The sequence below is a fragment of the Setaria italica genome, chromosome V (assembly GCF_000263155.2).
Source record: "Setaria italica strain Yugu1 chromosome V, Setaria_italica_v2.0, whole genome shotgun sequence".
Classification (NCBI taxonomy): domain Eukaryota; kingdom Viridiplantae; phylum Streptophyta; class Magnoliopsida; order Poales; family Poaceae; genus Setaria; species Setaria italica.
Genome location: NC_028454.1, coordinates 34,771,199 through 34,791,541, shown reverse-complemented (window position 1 = coordinate 34,791,541; position 20,343 = coordinate 34,771,199). Strand labels below are relative to the sequence as shown.

General features: G+C 46.7%; 3 protein-coding genes across 3 annotated transcripts in view; all 3 read right to left on the bottom strand.

Annotated features, from left to right (window-relative positions):
- LOC101777601 (probable magnesium transporter NIPA9) overlaps window positions 1–2,364 on the bottom strand; it is a gene marked incomplete in the record, with an annotated part of 3,401 nt that extends 1,037 nt beyond the window's left edge. The window contains 7 exon segments of the mRNA XM_012846106.3: window positions 481–601; window positions 754–812; window positions 881–937; window positions 1,171–1,259; window positions 1,391–1,520; window positions 1,598–1,696; window positions 1,792–2,364. Of these exon segments, the coding sequence (XP_012701560.1) occupies window positions 481–601; window positions 754–812; window positions 881–937; window positions 1,171–1,259; window positions 1,391–1,520; window positions 1,598–1,696; window positions 1,792–1,902 (666 nt within the window).
- Window positions 2,365–3,646: 1,282 nt separating this feature from the next.
- Window positions 3,647–5,550, bottom strand: LOC101777188 (glycylpeptide N-tetradecanoyltransferase 1). Its single transcript, XM_004969649.3, has 2 exons — window positions 4,087–5,550; window positions 3,647–4,004 (listed from the first exon to the last, which is right to left on the bottom strand). The coding sequence occupies exon 1, from the start codon at window positions 5,441–5,443 to the stop codon at window positions 4,136–4,138; it is 1,308 nt and encodes a 435-aa protein (XP_004969706.1). The 5' UTR covers window positions 5,444–5,550; the 3' UTR covers window positions 3,647–4,004; window positions 4,087–4,135.
- Window positions 5,551–6,318: 768 nt separating this feature from the next.
- On the bottom strand, window positions 6,319–11,632 carry LOC101776776 (single myb histone 4). Its single transcript, XM_004969648.2, has 6 exons — window positions 11,389–11,632; window positions 8,665–8,858; window positions 8,086–8,170; window positions 7,506–7,589; window positions 6,639–6,939; window positions 6,319–6,548 (listed from the first exon to the last, which is right to left on the bottom strand). The coding sequence occupies exons 1-6, from the start codon at window positions 11,536–11,538 to the stop codon at window positions 6,499–6,501; spliced, it is 864 nt and encodes a 287-aa protein (XP_004969705.1). The 5' UTR covers window positions 11,539–11,632; the 3' UTR covers window positions 6,319–6,498.
- Between the last annotated feature and the right edge of the window lie 8,711 nt (window positions 11,633–20,343).

Genomic DNA, 20,343 nt, shown 5'->3' with positions numbered 1-20,343 from the left:
CCGTTTAGCCTCCACTTATGTAATGGGTTTTGTAAATAATCTACGTTTAATACTCCTAATTAGGATCTAAACATTTGATGTGACGGGTGCTAAAAATAAGTCAGAGGAACCAAACCAGGCCTAAATAGTCACTCGGTCTCACTGAAAAGTGAAAACTAATTATACTATTTCCATGGAATGGTTACACCACTATACCCCAATCTTTATATAATGAAAGCTTATGTCGTATTTTTTAAGAATCATATCATTTTTTCAATTCTTGTCTCTCCAAACACTTTGCAGACCCATTTCACAAATTAACCTAACTCTGCTATCACAGTATCCTGCTTTTCATGGTCTGGGCACACAATTCACAAATTGGTACAAGAGAAGAATTAATGGCTGCATGTCTCCTAGAAACAAAATAGATACATACATTCTGTGAAGGTTACAGTGAACAGCATAAACCAGGTAGGCGTATCTCCAGAAAGCTAGACATACCTGATACACAAATCCTACAGCACTGCAGCAAACACTACAGGAAATGGCAGCTGGCACAACAATCTTTGGAAAACCCATCTCAGACATCACAAATCCCATCTTAGAGATCACTGAAGAAATCCTATATATGCAATAGTGTTGTTAGTCACATGATCTCCTTACCGATAAATGGTAGTAACAAGTGATGAATGGACAATCCTCGCATTAGTCACATCAGTGTGACAAAAGGCTGTAATATAGAATGATAAAAGGAAACCGGCAGTAGTAAATTACCCAAACAAAATGCCTGATTCTAAGCCATATATGATCTCCTCAATCACTTCGGGTCCAGTCTGCATGGGATGTTCTGTGTTACAACTTGCAATATGCAAACAGGCGCTAGAGTTTTTAAAATACTCACCAACTCTTGCTCGCGCCTTTGTTTTTTATACATATGAAGCCAAGTGTTGAGCAGTACCTGAGATGGTAATTGACTATAGTAAGTTATTTACAGAGGTTACAAGAAGTATTGGCATAACATAATTTAGCCATGCACATGTAACTGTTAGCTCTTGTTAGTACAAAATAAAACTGAAGCAGAACAAATCTAGCCAATTGCATAGCACGAAATACACTTCTGTTGGTAGAAAACATATTTAAGTGCATGTCATGTAATACTAGAACTTATGCAGCACAGAGTATGGTACCTACAAACAAGATGACAACGGAGAGCACTAGCCAGGGTATATTGAGAAGAGGTATTTGATCAACTTTCTGTTCCTCGCCTCCCACACCAACACCTGAAGCAAGAGAACACACAATCAAGCATACATCAACACCAGCCCATGAAACCATCGTGAAGCATTATTAGAGTCTATAAAGGTTTGTATAGTTCAAATTGCAAAGGTTCCAGGTTTTGAATATCTCTCACCTATGGTGCCGAGACCAGCTAGTGTGATGGCGACCCAATCGAGGCCATTCATGACCTCCTTGAGGTAAAAGTGGGAGAAGACGCAAAGTATCGCGAGCCCGCAGCCGGCAATGGGCTGCACAACGGATACCTGCAATGCCACCAGCAAAGGCAGCATAAGCAATCGAATCGCTCGAGGACCTCATGGGGGCGCACAGGAGCACGTACCGGGGCCTGGGAGAGCGCGGTGAGCATGAGCGCGGCGCCGCACATGTCCATGAGGAACCCGCTGATCCAGAGCTGGTTCAACGCATACGCCTTGACCACCTGCGCGCACGGACAGGGACGCCACAATTTCGTAAAGGGCTCGGCGGCGCGATCTGGAGCGAAAGGAATCTGGCGAAGGGACGAAGGGGGAATACCTTGAGCTTGAGGGAGAGGGGAGGGAGGATGTGGGTGCCCTTCTTCTGGAGGACCTTGCCGATGTTGTTGCCGGCGGTGCCCGCCAGCGTCAGCGCCACCGACTCCCACATCTCGCCCCCCGCCGGCGACGATCCGATCCAACGCCTCCGTGCGCCGTGCGCCTTCCGTCTGAGGGTTGGCTCCCTTGTATTTTATTGGACTTTTTCGGAGGGGTGGAGGAGGTGCAGGAGCAAGTGGAGAAGACCACGAGGGGGGGGAGGTGGCCGACTCGTGGCGGGGCTGCGCTTTTCTCGGCCGTGCGCCCGTGCGTGCAGGTGCCGGGGCACATTGCTTTGCGGTGGAGTCCCTTCCTGTCTTGCGGCAGCTGCCGCGGCCGCTGTTGGGTGGCGGTGGACGGTGGTGGCGTCGTTGCTGCTGCTGGTGGGTCGCGTGTGCCGTGTGCGCGACGGGACGGCAAAGATTCGCTCCAGCATATTCGCTTCCATGTTCTCTCGCATACAGTTCCGGCCGCTTGCCAGATTTTGGATGGGGACCTCTTGCCAGATTTTTAGCCCGAGCCCAGTTCAGGCTTCACGTATCTTGGCGGATCTGATCATACGATTTCAACAGATCCAGTGACTCGTGACTCGTGGTGTGTTGAATTATGCGAATGCAGCAAGTAGCGCCACTTCGCGTTGGCAGATCAGCAAGGGCTAACCAAGGATTGAACAAAGAAAACAAGTACCAGCACAATAGTCATCAGCTCATCTTCTTGGACGCCGGGGCAACGAAAATCAGTCATCATCTTAAGGCCATGTTTGGATAGGCTTCTCTTAGCCACACTTGGATTATAATCTAAGCGAAGATTTTCTCGCTTCTCGTAGTTCAAATCTCTGAAGCGACTTACCACGTAAACGAGAATCGGTGGAAATAAACAAAGCGTTTGGCAGGATTCTCGCTTATTTCCACAGAGCCGCTCATAAGCGGAAACAAAATGGGCCATGACGCCCAAGGCAACGAAAATGAATTTCGATGAACAATAGCTGACAAGTTGATACTGACCTTTTGAACTGTGCTGCAGGATAGGCCCATCATCATCTGATGTTCTAGCGCACAAGTTGGATCCCGATTAATTAAGAAGACCTGCTGCATTTCACGCTTTGCTTTCACAATCACCGAAAAGTTCAGTTGAACACAGGGGGTAAAACAAGTGTCTAAGCACAGAAATTTCTGCACAACTGCATCAGACTAAGTAAAAGTTTTTAGCAGCAAATTCGCAGATTAGGATGGTCAATTGCCTATGAATAACCATCGGCATTTATAGTTATATGGCAAACTTGATACGGTAGTGTGTCAAAGGCCAGTCACATAGCTAGAAGTATGCAACAAATAAAGTTATCGGCTTTGTCTGACTACCGAATGGAGCCACAATTCCACACAATAGAATGCTTGCAACTTCAAATGACTATTGCATTTGAAGTTTGGAAGTACAGTGAGTTAGGTATGTCATCTAGTTGTACAGGGTTACAAGTATCAGGTGAGCTATTTGTAACCAGCTAATATTATCCAAATGCATTGATGCCCGCCAAAGACAATGATGCATACTACAAAGTCCAAACTGAGAAAGCTAGAACATTTATTTTTCATGCGCACTCCTAACTGAGAAAGCTAGAACCCATTTGTCAAAAAACAAGCTAAGTTGGTAAAGTGCCTTAGTGCTGAATGCAATAAGGCACCAAGGAGTCTTACTTTTAGAAACAATGTCACAGCCTAGAGAAGGACAAATGAGTAGTGACATTCCACAAGCCACAGTCACGTTTCTGGTGGTGCAAAATGTGGAGAAAGCAAATTACTGAATCACAAAACATCGGAAACTAATAAGAAAATCATCAAAATTTGGGGCGGCATTGAAAGAGCAGCGGCAAATGTTCTAGGATCAAGACATCCATACATGCATACATGCGCAACCACAACACAACAGCACAATGACTTTGATAACACAAGTTCTATCAAAATTTCTTGGTAAACTCAGTGCCAGCATACATGTTTTGGATCACGCACACAAAATATCACTGATGGAAAACAATAATCTTAAATGAAGAAAAGGATTTCTAATTCCAGACTCCTCGTTTGCAAATCATCTTGGACTCCCATCAATGGTCTTGGCAATCATACGGAGAATCACTAACGCAATAAACAAAATGAGAAACCATCGGATTGCACAGTGAACAACCTACAGCATGGAGGACCATAAATCATTACATGGGTATAGCAATCACGAAACACACATACTAAACCAGCGACAGAAGGTGTACCTGCTGCGGAAGTACGGGTGTAAACTGAGGACTGTCCTGATTAGACCGCCTATAGCAGCACAAGGCCAAGCTCCGAGGGCTTGATGCCATTGCGAATACGGTAGTTGTAGAGGTAATAGTGGAGCTGCCCATCTCCAGGACCAAACTTGAGCTCCTTGAGGAATGACTCGTTCTCCATGACATCAAGAGCATTGAACACATCATAGTTCTTCTGCTTGGCAACAATCAGCGCATCGTTCATCAGCTGCTGCAACGGAGTTTTGGTCGAAACATTGTAATACGAGTATGCAGCCTTGAGCGTCGCATAGGTAGCATTGTTCAGCACAGATGACGGCAGCGTGTAAAAGCTGCAGAAATCCGTGACCTCATGCGTCTCAGGGCTCTCCACAAGGTAGCTGTCCACCACATCCTCCTGGGGCAGCAGCCAGTGCTCCACATCCACCTCATCAAAATCCGGTGCCACCACAAACTTCGCAAGGTAGGCCCTCAGCAGCCGTGTGACCGCAGCAACGTCCCGGAGCTCCATCCGGCGGAACCCTGGGGTGAGCGGCGCATCAGGCAGCTTGTAGAGCCGGACAGTGCGGCTCATGGTCATGCGCGGACCAAGGCGAGAAAACCCAACATCGATGAGCTTCTTGGGGTTGAGGGATCGGTGCCAGTAGCGGCAGGTGGTGATGGGGGTTGGGAGGACGACCCCTGCTGTGTATGCAGCCTGCCAGATGTTCTCCTGGTGGACGCGGCGGGTGACCTCACGGATGAGCACGGGCGCGAGGCGCTTGGATCGGAGCTTCTTGTGGACGCAGAGGAAGTTGATCTCGGCCATGCGGACGACATCATCGCGAGCGCGGATGCGCGCGGGGACGCCCGAGATGAAAGCGACGAGCTTCTTGGACTCCTTGGCGCGGACGCCGATGTGCCAGGCGCGGAAGAAGGACGGCGGCTTGAGCGCCCAGCGGAGGAAGGCCGGGGAGTAGTTGAAGCGGAACATGTTCTCGTCGTCCTCGACGTAGTTGTGGGCAAGCAGCGAGTAGAGGTCGGCGAGGAGCGCGTCGTCGTCGAGATCGCAGGTGAGCCACTCGAAGGCGGCGGGGAGCGGGTAGGGGTCGGCGCGCACCTCGGAGAGCGGCGTGGGCGGCTCGATGGCGCCGTCCGGGAGCGACGTGTCGGCGGCGTCGCGGAACTGGCCGACGGGCTGGGTCTCCCAGAACTTGTGGCGGCGGGCGGCGGGGTTGTTGGCGAGGGTCATGTGCTCCTGCACGCGCCGCGCCAGCGCCTCGATGGAGGTGTCCTCCTCGCCGGCGGGGGCGGTGCCGCTGGCGCCGGCGTTGGCGGCGTCGTTGCTGTTGGGGGCGGCCATGGCGATCTGGGCCCGGATCGGCGGTAGGGTTTGGGGGGATTTGGGGGGAGAAGAGACGACGGAGCAGGGGGGGGAGGGGAACGCGAGGGGGCAGCGGGCAGATCTCTTGTCTTGTGGGCTCCTCCCTCCGTCCCTCCCTCGTCGTCAGCGTAGCAATTAGCAAAGTCGCAGCCAAAAAGATTGCGTTAATAATCTAGCAATGGAGTATATATATTTTTCCCCCCTAGTGAGCCTTCACCTTCACCAAAGCTAAGTAAAGCACTTTGTTAAATACGATAGTGAGGATTTACATAATTCAGTGGGTTACAAAAATTATCGTACTGTAACATTTTAACTGATAACTGTTCGTCTCTGCTGATGATCGATTGATAAAAACACTAGATTTATGCTGTTTAACGTTTAAACACAAGCTTTTTAATAGCAAATCAGGACTTGATCCCAATCCTTTTTTTTAAAAAAAAGCTAGCCAGATACATTTATAGTCATATTCGTAAGTAGAAACATGATACCAACATATCAAAAGCGAATTGTAGATTGTAGGGCACAACAGTTATGGGCGAATCTGCTTTACAGGAGCCTTCTTTTGGCAAAGGCCAATGCAACAACCATGGCACAGGTTACAGGTAGTGAAAAGAACAATTCTCACTCGTGAAGAACAAGGGTCGAACAGCCCATACAATTGTCGGAGTGAAAGATACAATTGACGTGCGGCATAGATTATATTTTTTATGATAAACAAGGAAAACTTTGCCTTCTTAGTTAGTTCCTACCATAATTCATCAGTACTTTTTTATATAAAGCATCGGTATAATTCATTTCTTCATTCCCTGTTCTATGGTCATGTTAGCGAAATAAAAAAAGGTGGACTGTCAGGGTAAGATGCGATCACAAATCATGCAAAATTGGTGTCAGGAGATGCACTGGTGTTATTTAGTTAACCCGATATCCCAGGTACAGCACAAACAGTTAAATTATACAACACAGGAGCAATATGGGCAGATAACAATCCAGGCCAACCTATCCATGTACAAGAGAACAGAGGTCTCCAGTAGATTTCAGAGCTTCCTTGGCGCCGGATTTAATGTGGTTATCTCTCCCCTTGAACCTGAACCATCAGCACGAAGTTAGATGACAGAAGAGAAAAATGGCGTAGTGAAATGGTGACATACGATGGAAAATAAAGAAGATGATATACATCGATCATAGGCAATTGCTGCAACTGTGAGGAGAGACTCCGTCTCCTCAGCCATCTTGAGGATCCTTTCTACCTCCATCATCTGATCATGTGCATCGTGTGCTTTCGCCTCCGCATCAGCTACTTTGGCTGCCGCCGCCATCGCTGCCTCTAGTGCTGGGCTGGTGGCGACAAACAGTCCTAGGTTCTTTGACACCTTCGATGGCTTCGATAAATCCTTCTGCTTTGGAGCTGATGCTTTTATCGGAGCTAGAGTTCTTGTCGCAGAGGAATCTACAAGCCTATACAACTTATTATCAACCTGTATTTAGACAAGAGGATGTAATTAGATTAGCACTAGTTGCATAAAGCTTTAGAAGCCCCAGAGATTGTATTATGGATTCCAGAATATTGCAATATATAGTACAGGGGAATATATTTTGAATCCAAATTCGTAAATCTATATAAAAATAAACACCCAAGTATGTCATTCCGAATTTGAAGAAACTCCTTTTGAAGGGAATATAAAAAATATCAGATGAAAAGATCAGAACTTTGAGTTCGATGACGATTTGCAGACAAATCATTGTAAATCTGAACTTGAGTTCTTGATTTGACAAACCATGTGCAAAACTGTTCACTGTCAACTCTTAAAATGCAATTTCTTCAACTAAAACCCTCTGCTGTGAAGATTGATCAATGAGATTTCCCTATTCTCCCACCATTTTCTCACTAATATTCTCCCTAGCTAACATGCAAGCCTTTTTGCCAACTAAGCGAGGAGGCCAATGGGACACCAAGGATTAATTTGGATGTGTTCACAACATGTAGGATTTCAGCCAATCTATGGATAAACTATAACTGGTAAGTGAAGAAAGGAAGATTCACCTTTTCAATTTTTTTTGATTCTGCAAGTCGCCGCAACTTTGAACTAAGCAATCTTCTAAAGGTTGGTTGCACTTCATGCCTTTGCTGCAGATGGTACCAATGATAACATAAGCAATTTATCACCGTTCTAGTAATACACTAAGTGATATCTAAATACAGCATGAAAACAAAATATACATGCACATCAAGTATGGCAAGGAAATAACAGAGCATGGTCATCAGAATTGAGCTTGCATTTCTTACGTACTGAAGATCAGGTGATCACAATTTTTTAATTAAATATTCATGATCCATGTGTGGGGAAAAAATAGCGGTTTGTTTCATTTAAGTTAGCTATTATAACCAACAAAATTCTCGGAACAGAAGAAGCTTCAAAACTAACTAATTTTTCCATACAGACAAATCATGCAACAGAAATTCGTGAGTTGTGATTCTTATCATATCGTATCAGTAGTATATCAGAGTCATAAGTAGTACATAGTTAGAAGCAACTAAAACTTGAATGGGCAATCAAACAGATGACAAATAACTGCTGCAAAACAATGAAATCAAATGAGAATAATTATTGCAGACACCCAACCTCTATAAAGCCAAAGATTGCACTAATCTCTGAACCATTTGGCTCATTCAATTCCGAAAGAGCTTCCAGGATCATGGCACCATACCTACCAGATAAATTGGACACCGTAATCAGATTCTAGAGTTAATTAGAATTCAGAATCATAACTTTGATCAAATGGAATGGGAATCCTTGCTAAATCCATCAACTCTCCCACCCAGGTTGGCTTATATCTTGACTGTCTTATTTTAAAAAAAATTTCTACATATTGGTTGGTTTATCAACAACCATTCCTGCTAAATCATGTCCACTCATGTTTGCATTTCCAATGCACAAGTCATTGCTTTAACCCAGATGTTCTTCAATCTAATGGAAGTTCAAGTGACATATCATTCAAAAATTTATAGACCTATATGGCATGGCATGAATAGAGACATCTTTGATTTCACTCAGAAGTATAAACAACATGTGATCATGCAATCACACCTGAACCAAAGCATTTTTAATCAGAACTTCCATCTATGACACAGAATAACTAGGCATTTAAAACTAGGCTTGCTGATTAACTAGACTTCGGTATAAAAATAAAGAGAGACCAACTTTGGTGGAGTTTTCCCATCCTGTGGCTTTTTTTCAGCATCTTGTGAAGCTTCAGCAACTTTATTGGCCACTGGGAGAAGCTGAGCCTGTGAGCTAGACGCTGGGGAAGATGAGGGTCCAGATATTTTTGGAACCCTCATTTTATCCCTTGAACCCAGTCCACTTGCACTGAAACTTAGATTCCTCCATTTGTCCTGAAAATACAAAATAGAACATCACATAGAGAACCAGAAACAAAACAAAAACCTACAACCATGGTGTAAGCTCCGCAGTACAACTGAACTGACACGCTTTCTGATGCTCATCAGATGACAGCACTGCTACAACAAACTATCTTACTTTTCGCAGATAGTTTCCGTTAGATTGTAGATGGAAAACAAGTAAAATGTTTATCCATATTTCTTCCAAGTGAAACCACAAGAAATATGCCATATTTCTGTAACTTGCTTCAGTGTACATAAAAAATCGTGCTGGTTGATTGGCTAAAAAAGGTACCAAAATACACATGTGATTTCAGTTTTTACAAGCATCTTTGCAAACTGCAGGGAAGTTTTAACCATTGAGCAACACATGCTGCTGTGCCTTTGTTCCCATTATGGACTCAGGGAAGGACAAAAAACAAGGTGAGCAAAATTGTCTTTCCAAATCCAATCAAGTGTAAAGATGTTGCTATAAAAAATAAATGATGGATTTGATTTGTGTAAAATTTTGCAGCACCACTAATAATAATGTGTGAGGGGGGAACTAACAGGACCAGCAATACACGACATTCTTCAGCCCATGGATGCTACGATTATGAGTTCTGGATCTAGAGAATAACGATATGACTCAGTAATCAGAATAGCGATCATGTAATCTGCACATGGCAGAATTGCTACGGTTAATGGATGAAGAACATTTTCTGACCAAGGTCCACGAAAGGTAGCACCATTGCTATCATAAAAACATATGGTTCAGGTAAAAGAAACGAATCGTTCTGGCAAAACTACCTAGAAAATGGTTAAATGAGAACAACTTAGAATGGTAACTCTATTACTAAGAGCATAATCATTTTTCAAACATAAAAGGGGACATTTCTCCATCTTAAGAGGTGGGCAAAGTTTTAGATGAAATTCTTGTTGCAAAAATTGATGATGTTTCAGATATTAAGTAAAACTTCTTCATGTAGTTGGTTTGCAGGACTGCTATTCTTACTAGAGTTCTTGAGTGGAAGCGAGACATGTGAATTATATAGCAACGAGAAGGATACCATTCATATGTTTTCCTGTTGAACAGATACCAAACATGTATGGAGTGCAGTGATTCTGTGGTTCAAACATATGTGTTCACCTAAGGACCATGGGGCAGTTGATGTGGTGGCTCTTCCCTTTGTTCCAGGAGATAAAGAAATTCATATCAGTTATCTGGCAACAGTTTCATGGCCTATGTGAGCATAAGAATTCACATCTTGACAGCAAGTTGACGCAACATTCATTTGATGTTATGGCTAAAATTGATATACTCTTGTGCACTGCTGAGCAGTACCACAAAGGAGGAACGCGAGGAGGATCAAGGTGAAGAGATGTGCAATAACCAATCAGTACCTATTCAAGCTGGTTGCACCTGAGCAATTGGTCAGGCTAGATTGGTGTGTTTCTTATATTTCTTAATATGCGTTAACATCATAGGTTTTTCAATGGAGGGGTTTGAGGATAATGTAAAGGCCACATAGCACAAAAAGAAAGTATTTCCAGATTCCAACTAACATACCAAAGCCCTTAATTGCAAAGGTTGGAAACTCTAAGCCACTTATTGAGGGCAATATCTTCAAACTCACCAATCCCCTGTACAATGCGGTACCGTTACCATGATATCCATCAAACTTATCACGCAGAAAGAATCCTATTCTCAAGAGCAATAACTGCTGAACGCACTGGCTAGAGGCACCTCTGCACTCGTATGCTTACATTTTCCCTCAAACAGAATGAATCTGATCTATGAAATCACTTGTGACAATAAGTCATCAATCATCATGACATGATCAGGAACACAAACAAATCAAAACAATGTTAAGAAGCAAGAAATGGCTCCCATTCATTTAAGTATATTCCTAATAAGCAATGGCATGAGGGCAGCATCCATCGGCGAAAGGCAATCAATCACAATTCACAAGTAATCTGTCACGTGATTTGCTTCTTTCTGAAAATCTGTTTCATCCAGTGACCAATAAAACTACTGAATTCGATTATAAGATTATAAACTGTTCGCAAATATGGGGACAGCTCAAATTTGTGCCATACAGCCCAGATCATAAAACATTCACACTGCCATATGTAATCCCACACCGCTCGTCCACTACCACCACAACATCATTGTCCTTGGGCAACATATCATGCCGCAGCATCCAATCGCAGCAGAGCGTGACCATTCCAACCCTCGCTTACATTTTACCAGTTCCAAAACCCAAAATCTCGTCTTCCATGCCCCAAATCTACTACCGAAGAAACCGCAGCCGCGGAGCTACCAAGCATCCTAAAAACACCACACAGCTAACAGAGCGTCAGAGATGCAGGGGAAAAGCACCGCACGCTCAGAAACCAGACGACGGCACGAAACATCACGAAAAGCGCCACAGGCACGAGTCAGGAGCTAAGGATTCGATGGGTAAGATCTAGAGGATGCGTGCGGCTAGCTCCGTCGCGGCTGGGTACGGGGAAGCGGCGGCAGAGATGCAGGGGAAGGTACCTTGAGGTCGATGTTGGAGCGGGACGAGAGGACCGGGCTGAACTCGGGGTCCTTCTGGATGGTCCGCCACTTGCCGGCTCCGTGCTTGAGCACGCCGCGGCGGAGCGCCTCCTCCTCCTCCTGCGTCCACTTCTGCTTCGGCGCGCCCATCGCCCCTGCTCCTCCTCTCCTCGCCTCGCCTGTGTGGTCTCCTGCGTCGAAACTAGCCGACGCAGAAACCCTAATCTAACACAGAGTTTTTCTATTTTCCCCCCTTGTTTTTTAATCTTATTTGTTGTATGTATTTGTAGCTGGGCAGCTGTGTTCAGATATTTGAGAAGCACCAGGTTCATTAACTTTACAAAGTTTTCTTGAATCTTATGAGTGTCTTACTTGGCAGAAAAAAAACTTCAAAAACAATAAGAAACCAAGCTATTGGTAGTCAAAAATCTAAAAAGAAAAACTTTGAAGCGATAATTTCTCAAAATTATGAAACACGCTATTTTGGAGTAATAAGCTTTCATAGAAATACACTTTCAGTGATATGAAATAGATGAGATGAGAGAACGCAGCAGGTTTGATCCTCGATAATCCATCGAAAGAAGAAATCACACTGCAGTAGCTAGTTGGTGTCGATTCCACAACACTAAAAATGTGTTGGTGAAACAAAAGTGGTTTGTGCAATTTTATGCAAATAGTAGTATGATCATGTTAACATTAAGCAAATAAAGTGTTGAAACATTGAAACGGCTTAACTTAGAAGTACGAACTTATAAAATTTTGATAAAATTATCAAGTTTGTGAAACCTAGACAAATCTAAATAATTTTTACATAAATGTTTTTAAGAAAAAAAACTTTCATGACACTTCAACAAGATTTTGCGTTTTTGACTTTGGGCAAAACAAACAATATGGGCATCTCTTTTCAAATTGAGACTCTATGCTATGCATCTTGCAAGTACGCTAGAATCCAAAATAAAATATATTGATTTTCAAGTAGACATGGCATCATAAAAACCTAGACCGACATCATGTTGATGTAGGAGTACTTCATCCATTTGTGTGGTGGTTTGGCTGTTTGGGGATGCTAAGCAAATGTATCGCTTGCACGAGAACGAGACTGCAATGAATTGTTTCTCAATATATTTCTAGAACTACCCAGTGAACTCCTTAGAGTTCCTAATCCTATCTACCCCCATTATATAAGAATTACCCAGTGAACTCCTTAGAGTTCCTAATCCTATATACCCTCATTATATAAGGTTAGGAGTTATCAGTATATCTTATAGACTTCTTGAGTATAACCTTTTTATAATGAGAGAATTGAATAAACCAGCAATATATCCGCTTGGACCTTCCTCGTCTCCAACATAAGCCATTAGTTGTAAATGCCTACTCTAACTTAGTTTTATAGCAAAATAATCGCATTGTACACACACTTAGCTGATTCCATCTGTCAGGTTTCGCGATATAGAACCACGACAAACCGAGCTAGCCAACCCAAGTTTGTTGCTCTGTTGCTTTGCTTAGACTTGTTTATCATTGTTGCATTGAGGCCCTTTTTTTACAAATAGCTATACTTTGTGTGACAATGTTTGAGTTCTTCCCGGTGATTGTTTCGGTGAAATCCTCAAAACGTGCTAGGGTCGTTACTCCTAGAAGTATCAAATTTAACAAAGTTTGCATTTGTGGTTCCAAAATAATGAAAACGGACAGATTGGTTAAGCACGCACATATGGTATTGAACATTCTGTACGTTTCTTCATTTGAATGTGAGTCGTTTTAGTTTGGAGCCAAAGGCCAGAATACTCGGATCAATTTGAGGGGTGGAAATGTCTACGAGACAGAACCAGAAAGCTGGAGCATACTGATGGGCCAAAAGCCCATCGCGTATGAAGCCCGCGTAGAACGTCCAAAGTTTCCAAAGTGAAATCTGGCCCGAGATCACGTCGTGAGCAAAAAAAAAAAACCCCAACCAAGGCCCTAGTCATCTCCTCCCATGGCTGAGACTTTGGGCCCCTTTGCTAGGGCTTCAGACCTACCGAGGGGTATCCGTAAATTGGTTGGTGGAGGATCGTCGTAACTGAAATTTGAAGGTAAAAACGAGGACACAAGACACGCATTTATACAGGTTCTGGCCGTCAGAGTTGCGTAATACGTCATGTTTGGGTGTTGTATATTGCGCCCTACGCTTGGGTGTTGAGAATTTGGTCCTCTGGTGTGGTTTTCTATCTACCGATCTAGGTACCCCTGCCCTCCTTTATATACTTTAGGGGTGAGATTACTAGTCAGTTACAAGGTAGGAGTCCTGGTAGGATTACATGGGAATCCATGTAGGAGCATGTCTTCTTCCTTCCTTGCGGATACTAGGGATATATCCCTGACAAGCCCCCGAGCGCTTCATAGTCGAATGTAACAGTCTTCGAGTACTTTTCAGATCCTCGTTGAGTAGTATTAGTGCTCCTTGAGTATTTTGTCTGGCTGAATTTTCAAAGTTCTTCAAAGCTACCATGAGACTATGGTGTGCTCAAACCCTTGATCGTCTTGATTTTGTAATCTTCATCTTTGGAATGTGATATGGAGGGTGGCGGAAGTTACACTCTATATGAAAGTAGCCCCCAAACCTTAGATTGAATCAAAGAATCATGCTGATGGTCAGTAAAATCTTGGATCTGTTGCCTTTGTCTTGAAAAAAATAACTGTTGGGTGTAGCTTATCATCCCCCGAGCCTTGGAATGATTAAATAATCAATTCAAGGATCTAGCGAGCTTTAGTCTTCATGCAAGTCATCATCCGAGTAGTTTTGCAGCATCCAACCCTCGAGTTTATGCGCTAGGTGAGCCATAGGAGCCACGTCGAGTAGTTATTGGTGTTTAGCCCCCGAACCTGGGAGCTAGCTGAGCCATTGGAGATATTCTGAGTAGTAAATGGCACTTAGCCCCCGAGCCTGGGAGCTAGCGGAGCCATTGGAGGTACGCTGAGCGTCCTGGAGAGTCGTCGCCAAAACTTGACCTGAAAAAAAAAGATGCATACATTATGTAACATATTGTAGAATATTGAAACTACTGAAATTTATTCAGTGATGAATGTAATATATATATTGTGTGTCATGCACTTATTTCAGCCATATTTTTCCCGAGTAACTATTACGTTTAGACTCTTAGTCCCTGTTTAACCATTGCTACTGCGTGTGAGATCTTTGTCTCATGTACGCGTACTAGCACTACTACTACAAAGATCTTTATCTCACATCCTATCGTTTAGGTATGACAGAAGATCCGAGGCTTTCCCGGATTAAGGCGTACTGCTCGAGGAAATTAGCGACCACTAAGAGTAGACATTGAAAATAAGTAGTCGGCATTGTCACAATAAAAAGTGAGCACGATTGCACTTAAAGTAGTTGTTAAGACTTTTTCTACCTTTTGGCAAGGATAGCGTGTATTGCCGCGTACAGTATTTGTGCCTCCTTAGGGCGTAGCTGATGTGAGCTTTCAACGCTTAGTACATCAAACTCGTGGCCATAACCTCCGAAATTCAATATACCAAACCCGTGGCGGTGCCTCCAGAACTTAGTGCACCAAACCTGTGGCCATAGCCTTCGTAATTCGGTGTACCAAGCACGTGGTTGTCGGTCAACATCCCCCAGAGTAGTTGGCGAAGTGTAGCTCTGGAGGGTAATTCCAGTTGAGAGACGTACACAGATAGGTAGTTAGCGTATTGGCTAACCATGATGAAAACAAGTCAAAGAAAAAATAATTATTAAATTCATGAACGATTGCCGATGAAGCCGTGGCGGTCGTCGATGAAGCCGCGACGATTTGCTGATGAAGCCGACTAGTTGGAGTTGATTTCGACTAGTTGTCGACGGGATGAGGCCTGCCCTCGACTAGTTTTTTAGTCGAGACGAGTAGTTGAAGTAGTCGTTAGCGAGCCGGCGTTGACATCCTGCTCTTGCATAAGTAGTCGATGCAGAGATTTGCTGGTGTTGCCATGCAAGCTGAAGTCCTTCTGGTAGCTTTTTTGGTGTGCGCATAGCTGAATACATCATTAATTTCCAGCGCCAGAGGGAACAGCGGCAGCTGTTTCTTTATTTTGATGCTTGGCGAGTTTTTCCATCTCCGATCAACAAAGCTGATCTCCACTTCGGACTCGACTAAGGAAATCGATTCCCTGTAGGATTCTATTCCATCTCGATCTTGATGCTTGGAGACGATCAGCGGCAGGTGACTTGCTCCATTCCGCATTCCGTTTCGAATTCCAATTCGGTGAGAATAGATGCTAGCTCGGAATTAGCCTGTCCGGTGACTTCGCCTCGGACTCTAAGGCAGTTGCCCATCGAGTCATCGATAGGATGGGAGAACAGCTTTCGTAGAGTAGATTGATCGTGATGATTGTTGATGATAAGATCCTTCAAGCTCGCCCGATGATCTCGATGATTCGCGTCAGATATCTGTGTTTTATACCCGGCAACCTACCAAGGGGTATTCCGAGTTAGTAGATTGATTAGTGGGGGATCGTCAGACCTGGAACTTGAAGGTAAAAGTGAGAACACAAGTTACGGATTTATACAGGTTTGGGCCACCAGAGTCGCGTAATACCCTACGTCCTGTTTGGGATGTTGTATATTGCGTCTCGCACTTAGGTGTTATTTGGTGTTGAGGATTTGGTTCTCTGTTGTGGTTCTTTATCCGCCGATCTAGGTATCCCTGCCCTCCTTTATATACTCCAATGGTCGGAATTACTAATCGGTTACAAGGTAGGAGTCATAGTAGGATTATAGGGTATGAGTCCTAATAGGCTTACAGGGAATCCTAGTAGGAGCCCATCTATTTCTTCCTTACGGGTACTGAGGATCTATCCCCGACATTCGGCTCCTTCGAAAACGGCTTCAGTTCTGGCTCCTTTGGTGAAATGGCTTCTATGGTGAAGCTGAAGCCGTTTTAGGAAACCATTTAGCAAAACGGCTTCTCCTGTTTTTCATAAATGAATGAAAGATGTCAAATATCCAATGTACCCCTAGCTATTTCACTTGATGTACAAATGAATTTGTACTTTCTTCGGTTTATATTTGTAATTTCATATGAAATAGAAAAGGATTAACATATATAATTATAGATTAAACTAATAGTTTCTCTTTCTTCTTTCTTCTTTTTCTTTTTTTCCTCCAATTTTTCTCCTTCTTTTTTATCCTTTTCTCCCTTCTTTATTGATCCTTATCCTTTGACTCTTCCTTATCCTTCCTTCACGGCAGCACACTCCAGCTCCATCCTCTTTTGCTCTGTGCCACACTACGTCACTCCCTCCGTCCATCCCCATGCATGCTGGCGTGCTACTGACACATCGTCTCTAGCGCTGCTCGGGCGCTTGTGCTGCTACTCTGGCATTCCGCATCTGCTGGCCCAAGCTGCACGAGGCATCCGTTGCTGTCAGACTAGGCCGCAGAGCCAGGTGCTCGCACCCACGCCGGGTGGCGCGGCCGTGCTAGTGCCAGCTGGGGCAGGAACGGGGCGTGAAGCGCCTAGATCAGTCGCCGGTGGTCCTCTGGACGGCTGCACGCCACCACGCTGCCGTTAAGAGAGGGGAACGAGGGATGGAGAGGTATGGTACCATTTCTGTTGTAATAGTTGCGAAATTTGAGGAGCAATTTTGTACTCGTGCTTGTGGAGATGAGGAGCCGGATGGAGCTGCTATTTTCAACTCCGCGCCTCAATTCATTTGTGCGAATGGCTCTTTCAGCGCTCCGCTCCCGAAGCCATTTTAGATGTAGTCGTTTGTTACAGCTCCTCCTAAGCCTGTGGTGGAGCTGATGAAAAGCTCTACCAAAGCGGCCCTTTACGTGGCAGTCCCCGACTCGCGAGAAGTCGCAAAACAGCAGGGAGCACGTACTCAGCGCCCAATTAACCGTGGGCGTACGCGCACGCGTGTGAACCCCATCGATGACGCCGATCGCTTAGCTCGTTTCCCCTCCGTTGGGAATTTGGGGTTTCAGAGTCTCATCACGATTCACGACAGCCTCCACCGTTCAGCTACTGTGTGAGCGACGGCCAAGGCCAGGCAAGCGCGGCGCGCGGTCACCTGTCCCGCTGTCCGCTCGGGCACGCACGACACGAGTGCTGGACCAGCAACTCGTATCCGCCCGGAATTCGCTGCCGCGTAGTGGCACGGCGAAAGCGCCGGCCTGGGACGTCGGTGACAGCGGCCGCGCCGGTGTGGCCGTGGGGCGGTGGCCGCGATGGAGATAGAGCTATCGATCGGGGCATTCGGTTCGATTCGGCCTTAGCGCATGTGAGAAGAGAGATGATAATAGATTTGATGATCACGTTCAACGCGCACGAACGACCCGGGCGCCGGGGCATCTCTAGCACGTAGCGTAACGTAGGTGGCGAGGTGGTCTCGCCTGCTAGCTTAGCGTAGCGTGGCTAGCACCCTAGCTTGATGCCGTTATCAGTTGGCAAGGTCGTCACTTGGACCACCTTCGAAACTGTAGGCCGTTAATTGTTGTGTGGTACAGAGACTATTATTGATGGGATATACTCCTGCCGTTTCTGGTCAGAGCTTGCTGCTGCGATCGGACCATCTCGTTCGGGACCAACTCTCGAAGCTAACGTTTCGGTGTGCACATCAAATGAACTGGCAAGTGCGTTCCCGATCGAATTCTGTTTATGGATGCTACGCGCTAACTGCTACCTATACTCGAGACGCAGCACGAGTCGATCTATCGATCAAGTTGTCCATCGATTTCAACTGCTGAAGCTGTCTTCCCAGTTACGCTAGCACTAGCAAGTAGCAACGCCATTCGCCTTGAGTTTGTCAGATGAATGTTACGATCAAGCCTGTTGCGCTGGCTTCACCAGGCTGCGGCGCTAGTCCCTGTTGAACCTGCCCTTCCAAATGCGGTGACCCTGTTCCTGTTCGTAGCTAGAGGAAAAGCAGCTAGTCCACGGGGCGTTTATTACAAGGTCGGCACCACGCGTACTCACACGGGCAAGTCCCACAGCACATCACGGATGATGAAGCGGACGATGCTTCCGCCTCCTATCCCTTTTTGATGGCTACAGTACGTTGCGCCCGTACGCAGGGGCATGCAGTGCCAGTGTGACACAGAGTTTGTTGACCACGTCTCCCTTTACTTCACTGTCCAATTAACGACGGTGTATTTCAGACCTCGGTTGCAGCTAGTACTGAGTACTGACATGGTTGCGTTAGTCTGGCTGTCAATGCAGTTCGTACACATCTACCGTTGACATGCACGCGAGTTCAACGCAGCATGCATCACTCGGAAAGCTAAGGGAGCAGGCCATAACGACCAGGAGATTCATTGCACTGGTTACTACTGAATGGTAGTACTCTCAACAGTTGTCGAGTAACTAGTAGCAGCTAGGACAGGAGTACACGACCAGGCCAGCAGCCAAGTTATTAGCTAGCTAGGCAGTGTCTAGCACCGCCTCCGCTCTCACCCGTGTGCAAGTGCAAGCATGTGGCGCCATCAAGGTATCCCGATAGGCAGTGGCAAGCCGAACTGTGCAGTGGATGCATCACAGTCCATTCCTAGTTTTAATCTCCCACCCACAAGGCCACAACTACAAAAGAAGATGCTAGAAATAGAAGTGACCTATCGAGGACAGGCAAGTGTCAGTGGCATGGGTGTGGCCGCAATGGCAGCAAACCAAAGCTGGCTACATTCCGAGGCCTGGCACTGTTACGCGCGCTCCGCATCAATGGAGCGAAACCGATGGCTCGCTCGGCCTAAGCAGCGGGAGGTTGGTGCATCAATTCGCGCATCCCGGCCGCTGACACGCCCCGACGCCGACGCGGCGACCGATCGCTATCGGGACAAAAGATGAAGCCAGCGGCCCAGCGCCCCCCGATCGCCAAAACCTGTGGTGCAGAAGCCCCCTGCCGGCAGCGGGGTGGTTCCCGCCCCCGCTCCCGCGACGACGGCGACGGCCGGCGACCACTGCATGCGAGAGCGACGGTGCCCGCGGGCGGAGGCCGGCCAGCGATCAGCCGGCCGGGACAACGCGGCGTGCATGCACAGGGCCCGGTTTTGGAGCCTAGGATCGGACGCGGGGCGCGTCGTAGTACGTTGAACTGACGGGTCGGGGGAGGGGGGCATAATTGTGGGGGTCGGACCCTGCGGCGCGGCGGCCAGCCCGGCCGGTGGTCCGGGCGCGCGCGCGGGGGTGGAAAGGGACGTGACGCGCCCATGTCTCGACGCCCACCCGAGCGCGGACACGGAACCGGCACACGCGACCGGCAGGGGGCGCCAGCGGCCGCGGTCGAGAGAGGCCCGGGGGCCGGCCGGGCAGCGGGGGCGTGCGGCCATGCCGAGTAAATGGGGGACCGGTCGGGCGCACTGGGGCAGGGTGGCTGCTGTGCCGTGTCCGTGTGCCCCTGCCGCGATCGATCCGCATCCATCCCGGGCTCCTCCCGACCTGTGCGCTTCGCCCAGCCTAGCAAGCCTGGCTGCCTGCTTGCTACAGGAGCAGGGAGGTGTGTCGGGCCGGATGAGATAAGATCTGCCTGCCCGGCCGGGGATCTTGCCGAGACGGGGGGTTTTCTGCTGCCTGTCGCCAGGCGATCGCGTTCGTGCGCGCGCCTGCGCGCCGACGCCGGGTGGTATGGTGGCATGTGTCACGGCAGAGCGTACGTACTTGGCTCGCAACGTCTCCTGGCCCGATCCGTGTGCAGTGGTCCACCGCGCGTCGTATCAATGCACCTCAGCGAATTACTATTTGCTACGCCCTGATCAGTCCAGTGGTAATAGTCGTCGGGTGGATGGATGCATGGATCATCCCCGATTCTGGTAAGATTTTGTCTCATTGATGCTCTCCGTCAGTTACTGGAGCAGCAGCTAGCTAGAGCTAGCCTTGAGCCAGCTTGTTTCTAGTGAGAGATAGAGTGCAGCCGGCCGGGACCATGCGTGACAGCGAGAGCAGCTGGCCTCCGAGCCAGCAGCCTCGCCGCAGCCAGCCA